At 42.4% G+C, this 8,171-nt stretch overlaps 2 protein-coding genes across 2 annotated transcripts in view; both read left to right on the top strand.

The window, feature by feature from the left end:
* The window catches only part of LOC109467202 (NACHT, LRR and PYD domains-containing protein 3-like), an 8,329-nt gene extending 3,008 nt beyond the window's left edge, over window positions 1–5,321 (top strand). The window contains exons 5-8 of the mRNA XM_019765148.1: window positions 825–869; window positions 1,289–4,094; window positions 4,408–4,514; window positions 5,220–5,321. Coding sequence (XP_019620707.1) covers window positions 825–869; window positions 1,289–4,094; window positions 4,408–4,471 — 2,915 coding nt within the window. The 3' untranslated portion in view covers window positions 4,472–4,514; window positions 5,220–5,321. The remainder of the gene's footprint in view (window positions 1–824; window positions 870–1,288; window positions 4,095–4,407; window positions 4,515–5,219) is intronic.
* LOC109467186 overlaps window positions 1–8,171 on the top strand; it is a 44,606-nt gene that overhangs the window by 14,082 nt on the left and 22,353 nt on the right. The window lies entirely within an intron of this gene.

Raw genomic sequence — 8,171 nt, 5'->3', positions numbered from 1 at the left:
ACACAGCCAACATCACACATCACTGCATCAATAAGACACAAAACTTTTCTTGTCTCTCCCTGCATAGTTATCTGCCATCCACCTTCCGGCATGGCAACAGACATCTTTGCCCATTTTTAGCATGTTGACCACTGTCAGAAGGCAACAAATTTTTTTTTTTTCAAAATTAGGCCAAAATTAATGCGTGCGCTGATGTCATCCATAAAAATTACTTGCTGTGGCCTAAGAGATAATTCAAGAAAATGTTGGTCATCCCTTATATGTCAAAGGCTCTTGAGTTAGTTATATTTTATCAGTTTGATCCATGTAATCTGGGTCACGATGATGTTGTTGTGTTCACTGTGGATGTTGATGTATTATCGCAGCGCAGCAACACAATATTATATGCAGTATTTTATTTTCTCAGGTAATTCGTATTGCTTGATTTGTCTTTTTTCATTTACTTACCATCTAACTATTGCCAAACATATTACGGTGTTCCATGAATAAAATTCCAAAGCAAATGTCGGCCTTTCTAGTTTAATTTGTATCTTGCATATCATCATTCTCAATATCAAAATAGAAAATAAAACATGTATTATTTTCACTTTGATTTGTGTAAAACAAAGCTGGCAGGAAAAAAAAGCCTGAAGAATAAAATCACTGAAAGATCAAACTTCCACCTTTGACAGATTCTAAAATGTTCTGGTCTCTGAAGTTTGAGGTTTTAAGAGAAACGATAATAAAAAAAAAAATTGCAACTTGATTGAAACTGTTCTTTATGAGTGTTCAGAAAAAATGGTACTACCGGGTAATCCTTTTGTGTTCTATTTTATCACTGGCAGTGGAATTTCCAGTTGGAGCTGCAGGAACAGACGTCAATCTGACAGGTGGGAATGATAATTGACATCAAAAATGATAGGAAGTATCATTTATGTTAAACTTTCCACTGTCAATAAGTTTTGTTTTATTAAGGTTTAGCTTTATATTTACATGACTGTGCCCCAGCAAACTGCAAACTCATGGACTGATGAAACAGGAACTAAGGATTACATTAATTTTGTTTCGATATGTCGTTTCTATGAGAAGTTATGAGCCTTTAAAATTCAATAAAAATTGGTAAAAAAAAGTGCAATGTTTACATTTAAAAACCTGTCAAATATTCAGATTATATATTTGAGCCTGTTTCATGCTTTCATCTGACTTTTTTTTATCATTCTCTACATTTTAAGCTTTAAATCATAAAAAAACATAATATTTTCTGTAAGATTGATTTTTAAGTCTTACAAAAGTGTCCTTTGTATTCCAGATTTGTTCCAGAAGTCTGTGAAGAGGCGCTATGAGTTGAAACTGACTCACTTCAAGCCTCTGATCTGGAATGATGACTTCACACTTAGCCTCAGTGAGATCTTCACCCAGTTAGAGTTGATACAAAAATCAAAACATAAAAGGTCAGAATCAATGAGGGGGGAAGAGAGGAAAGAACTTAAGTCATTAGACGACTTGTTCAAGACAGATGTCACAGGACTGTCCACAGCACCAAGGTGCATTCTGATTGAGGGTGAAGCTGGAGGGGGGAAGACAACGTTTCTGTCCAAAGAAGCCCTAGATGCCGTCTCACAGAAAACAGAGCTGGGCAGATGGCACGACATCGTCCTGTTGATCCGACTCCGGGAGGTGAGAGAGGGGGAGACCATAGAGGAGATGGTGTGGGACCAGTGTGTTGATGAAACAACTGAAGGTATTGAAGCACAGTCCATTAGAACAATCCTACAGAGGAACAAGTCCCGTGTGCTCTTCCTCCTAGATGGGTATGATGAGCTGCGGCCTGAGGCCAGGGCAGCTGGGCAGGCCATTCCCAAACTGCTATCTGGCAAGATGTACCCCAACAGCACGATTGTGATCACCTCCCGACCCTCAGCAGGAGTGCAGCAGTACACCCGGCCAGACTGTCATGTACATATCATGGGCTTCTCCCGTAGACATGTAGGGAAATACATGCAGCAGTATTTCACTGTCGTTGGGAAGCAAGAACTGGCAAAGAGACTTGCTGTACATATCAACAGTAATGAACTTTTAAACACTTTAATCTATACACCAATGTTCCTGATGTTTGTGTGTCTGCTGTGGGAGGAGGACCAAGAGATGGTGTCTACTGGAACAATGATGGGGCTGTACGACAACCTGCTGACATGTCTGGTCAGAAAGTGCTGTGAGCGGGAAGGAGTGGACATGCCAACAGAAGGGCTGCCTACAGAGGTTGCTGAGTCATTACTGCAGCTCGGCAAGCTTGCACTAGAGGCACTGCTGAGGAATGAGACCCCGCTTGATCTTACAGAAGTAAAGAGAGAAAAGGTTAATTGGGAGTTACTGTTAAAGCTGGGTGTGGTCTTCTTAGAGGTTTCTTCCTCAAAACTGCATCCTAGGAAACAGCTGAACTTTTCACACAAGACCATGCAAGAGTTCCTGGCCGGACGATATGTAGCTCATGCTCAAGTGAAGCAAGACATTTTTGAGCTGCTGCAGCTCACCTCCATAAGCAAGGCACTTGAACTCAGTAACCTGCTTCAGTTCACATGTGGCTGTGACTCACAGACAGCACAAGCTGTGATGGAGGAACTAAGCAAGCTCAGCAGTAAGGAGTTTTCACATTTACGACCAGATGACTTTCAGGAGGAATCCCACCTACCTGTAAAGCCAGATGTGGAGAAATCAGTTGAAACTTACACGAGGTTCATGTTGCTGTGCCTGAATATCCTGAATGAAAGAAAAGAGCAGGGTGTTCTGCAGGCTGTCAGCAGAGCCCTGCCAGTTATCTACTTGGACCTCGACAGTAAACAACCTGCTGCTCTGCAGTATTACTTGGAAAACATCCAGTCATCACATCTCCCTGATAGAATGATACTGTCAAGCCTAAAATCATCTTATGATGATAAATCAGAAGCTCTTCGGTACCTGGAACAGATTTTCACCTCGCGTGTTCCCGGCCTGCAGTTAGACCTAAGACTGAACTATGTAACATTTGACTCACCTGATCTGACAGCCAAGCTGGTTTCAGTTCTGAAGAATGTTCCCTGTCTGAGGGTGCTGGGTCTGTTAAGCACAAACCTAACACCATCATCACTCCAGCCACTTGTGCAGGGGTTCAGACACATGTTTCTGTTAGAGGAGCTGGATTTTACTGAGAACCATGACCTTGGTGATGCTGGGATGGAAGTCCTACAGGTTGGGCTGTCCAGTGTTCCACACCTGGCTGTACTCCGTCTTGGAGGGGTAATATATGGAGTCAACATGACAGCTCTGGGCATGTCATCCCTGGCTCCCAACATGCGCCACCTAGTGGGACTAAGAGAACTGGATATAAGTAAGAATAAGATCGGTGACACTGGGCTGGAATCTCTCACCACCGTCCTCCACACCTTCACTGCCATGCAGGTGTTGGGCCTGGAAAGTACCGGTATCAGCCCCACAGGCATGCGCACACTGGTCCCTGCACTGTGTAAGTTAACCAGACTGATCAAACTGGACATTAGTAGTAATGCCATAGGAGACCCCGGGCTGGAATGCCTAGCTGCTATCCTCCACCACCTCACAGCCATGAAGGTGTTGGTTCTCAGTTGGACAGGTATCAGTGACAGGGGAATATCATCCCTGATCAAAGCTCTGCCTCACCTGGTGCAATTACTGGTGTTGAATGTGAGGTCCAATAACATAGGAGACTCAGGGATTGTCTCACTGGTGCAAACACTCTGCCAGCCCAGCAGTTTGGACATGGAACAAAACCCACCTGGTGACAAGAGTCTGACCACAGCCCCTCACTATAACACCACACTACAGGAGCTGTACATCGGGTTGAATAGGGGAGTAACAGGAGCCGGACTGGGGAGGGTCACACAGCTCATCAGCACACTGCCGTCACTGACCTGGCTGGACATGTCTGGTCCCGGGGGCACACCTGCACACCTGTCTGACACCGCTGCCATGGATCTGGCCGAGGCTCTACCCAGACTCCCTGCCCTGGAGCAGCTGAACCTGAATGACATCTCCATGGAGCCTGCAGGGTTCCAGGCTGTGGTGCAGGCTGCTGAGGAACACCCAACACTGGAGAGGCTGTTGTGAGTTATATTCAATTTGGTTATCCTATAGACATGCCCTCCAGGTTATCTTAAAGGGACTCTAATGAGATATTAAGTATTTGATAGAATTCCAACTGATAATATATGTGAACTGTACTTTTCAAGGCTGCACTATTAATAACCTACCTAATAGATAGACAGCTGTTCAGGTACACATACTTCTATATGCAGGCACCAAATGGTTTATGAGTCTCTTAATCAGTTTTACTTCACATTCTGTTGTTTAGCTATGACAATATGATGTGATTTGATGTAAGTAAGCAACTCTGTTTTCCATTTTTCCCATATACAGGTACAATAGGGAGCTAGTTCCTGAGGGAGCGGACACCACAGCCAGCTGTCTGAAGCTGGAGTGAGTTCCCAATATGGCGACCTGTTCTGTTCATTTCCTCAGCTCAGGTCAGTATACTGTATTTGTTTGGGTATAGTAATGCTAACATGTTGGGGACATTGGTATAGAACTGATTTGATTTCACAACATTACAATGTTTATTTAGCATATTAAATTTGCATTTTGAAGATGATAAAACTAACCGTAAGACAAGTATACAACCCAAAATTTTATCAATGCTTTTATAATAATGCTACGAGCAGTTGGAGACAATGCACCAGAAGCAAAGAGAGGAACAACAACCACAAAATAAAAATAAAAAAAAAAAACACAAAATATCTTAGCTTCCTTGTGTCCTGACTGCCATGCAAAGATACGGCTGATAAGCCACACTAGACGCTGCACACAGCCAAAAAACCAGACCTAAGTGCTAATATCATCTTATAAGCTAATAAGATTATAGTTAAGGCATCCTTCCATCTTAAAAGATGATATTAGCATTATAGTTAAGGCATTATAGTTAAGGCATCCTTCCATCTTAAAAGATGATATTAGCATTATGGTTAAGGCATCCTTCCAGACCTAAGTGCTAATATCATCTTATAAGATGGAAGGATCCCTTAACTATAACGCTATTTCATGCTAATTAAAGCACCAGTGCAGTAATTACCCAAGCATCATTTTGCCCTCCAGTCTGGAACCCCTGTGTAAGTACACCAGCAGGTGTAAGGTGTGGGGAACCACAGGTGTGCTAACAGGTGTGTTTGTTCCAGGTGTGGCTGTCCCGACAGGTGCCCTCCAGTCTGGACCCCCTGTGTAAGTACACCAGCAGGTGTAAGGTGTGGGGGACGGCCTACGTGGACAGGGAGAAACTGGACATCGACCTGCCGACAGCCGAGCAGTTCTACCAGAAACTCCTGCAGCTAGAAAACCACTTCAGGGAGAAGTACAGGGAGGTCAGGTCAAAGATTAGGGGTCAATGACAGCTGAACTAGGTCAGAGGTCAAGTTAGTCTTCTCAGGAATTTGGTTTTAAATTTGTTATGTGAGGAGAACTTTGGTTGATCTGTGTTCCTTGAAAGAACTTCCTACAGAAGTAAATTATGACACAAGAAAAGAGATCAGATGGTCAAAGACCCAGAAGACAAGACTTTTAGAACATCCATAACTAACGAATTAGAATTATTTGAACAACTTGAAGTAATAGGTTTGATGAGTAAATTTAAATTATAGGAATATGCTTTGATCTCTATAAAGAAGTTTTCATGAAAAGATCGCTCTAGAAGGAAAGAATCACTGAATTGTCAAAGTAACATTTAAACTACACAGAACATTAAATGCTCATGAGGTGTGGCCAAAAGTCAGTCCCCAAAGGAAGTTTTCTTTTGAGTACAGTCTGCTTCGCCACTGAGGCATCACCATATTTCTTCTGTCACGTAGTGCTTTTCACAGGTCATTCCATTTTCTTAACATCGCAGGAGTCATCAGTAAATTGTGTGATTATAATTCTGTAAAATTTACAGCCAAGCAAACAGTTAAAATTTGTGTCTTGTAAATTGAAAGAAATACTTAATGTACTTTGCTTTAACAATGGACTTAAACTTTGCTTGTAACACTTGAGGCTGTCTGTTTTATTTATAACTACATACATTCTATATAAGATCACCCCCTGTTGTGTAGTAGATTCTTCCATTCCAAAATGGCAGTAGGCTGAGAAGTTAAAAAGTTCCGGAAAGTCGGTTCCAGAAGTTGAAGGAAGTTTTCCGGTGACATCCATGAAGAAAGTAAGTACAGATCCCGTCTGTCTACTGTTCAGTGTTTCAAGATCCACTTTTTTTGTTATTTATTGGCAATGTGATGTTGAAAAACAGATTAGAAAGCAAATATCTGACTGAGACCAACGCAATGTAAATTAAATGTTATTTTGCCCTTTGGACTTAACGGGCGAGGCAGGCATCCAAAGGTTTTCTGGGTCCAAAGGGTGAGTAAGCTTATCTGCCTATAAATACCTCAACCGGCCTCAACCGGCCTCAACTGGGTGCAGTGTACACTAAGGTTATTACTGCTCTGGATATATGTGATAATCATTATAAATATTCATGAGTTTTTTCAAGTCATAACTCCTAACTAATACATTTAAATCAAGTGGAGTCACAAATGTTTATTATCACAAAACCCAATAATTATCCACTGCCTTCAAAGAAGAAGTCGAACCCCATAATAGCTAGCGTAGTAGTAGAAGTAGCTGAAGTTTTTTTCCAGACAGTTGTTACCTGTCTCCTGTTACTGTATTGCAATGAGTATTTATACTCGATTGTAAAAGCAATTAGCCTTCGGGCATGATTTTGCAAATATGCTTTATAAGGCATGATAAGTTTCAGTATTAAGTATTAGCTCCTTTTTAGGGAGTGATACAGTCATGTACTCCCGTGCTGCAAAATATCCACCCGCAAATATGGACTAAATCCACCGCCGGTTTCCCCTGTATATCTGCTGGGTTTCCATGCTACACAAGCTTTCTTACTTTCCTTATTTAGACTAAATTTACAGCGGCTCGACATAAACAAACAAAATGGCGGACCCAGGTGCAGAAATGAGTCCTTAGCGCCATAAAAAAACTCACTCGGGTAAAAACGTCAGAGTTACATTGTTTTTCCTATTCATGATTGCGTAGACAATGTATCCATAGTGTTGATAAGTGTTCCTAAACCATGTTGAATACAACTGGATCACATCCACCCTCAGTTGTTGCGTCGGGAGGTCAAGAGCTTGGAGCCTCTCTTTGTATGAGAGATGGGACACTGACTCCACTAGCTTCGTGGCACGTCTTTGTACTCTCTCAACCATGTCCCTGTCCCTCTTGGTCCTGAGGCACCAAACCACTGTTGCATATTCCAGATGTGGATGCACCAGACTCTTGCATAGGGGTTACAGAAAGGCCTCCTTGCCCAGGTATTTAAACGTGTGCCTGATTGCACCCAGAACCTTGTTGGCCTTGTTCACTTGGACCTGGACATGCTTGAACTCAAGGTGGCGATTAATAGTCACCCCTATGTCTTTCTCCTCCTGTGTTACTTGCAGCATGTGGAGTGTTCCATCTTCCCTTGTCATCGTGTATTCCTGCTTGAATTTAAAATTATGCATTTATGATACATGTAATACAAATCATGACATGATCTTTACTGTTTCAGGTGGTGTCGTAAATCAAGTCTCAACACGTGAAACAAGCAGGTGTGTGTCGATGAAGGTTAGACATCCAGGTAATACGATATGCCAAAAAACAGTTGCTCAAGCAACTGGATATGATTTTGAAAACGTCAGACGTTTCAGCTAGTATCCACTAGCTTTCGTCAGTGACTGAGAGACCAGAGGGGAAAGCAGGTTTATATACACAACCTGTTGATTGATATGCAAATAAAGTGAAGACAAATTTTTGGAAGTCGAAGAAAAAACAAAAGTCAGACAAGTCAAGACAAGATGATGCAAATTAGTCTGAAAGCTCCTGTATTACAGGACAGGAGCTTAAGTGTTGTCTGTCCTCGGGGCTGGGAGTGCCAAATCCCAAGTGCCGGAAAGATCGACCCGTAGCCCCAATATATGAAAGAATGTACAACCCCACCCTCAACAGGGAAGGGGGGCTATGGGTCGATCTTTCCGGCACTTGGGATTTGGCACTCCCAGCCCCGAGGACAGACAACACTTAAGCTCCTGTCCTGTAATACAGGA

Source organism: Branchiostoma belcheri, unplaced genomic scaffold, assembly GCF_001625305.1.
Source record: "Branchiostoma belcheri isolate BF01 breed outbred unplaced genomic scaffold, Haploidv18h27 scaffold178, whole genome shotgun sequence".
Taxonomy (NCBI): Eukaryota; Metazoa; Chordata; class Leptocardii; order Amphioxiformes; family Branchiostomatidae; genus Branchiostoma; species Branchiostoma belcheri.
This window is presented reverse-complemented; position numbering and strand designations above follow the sequence as displayed.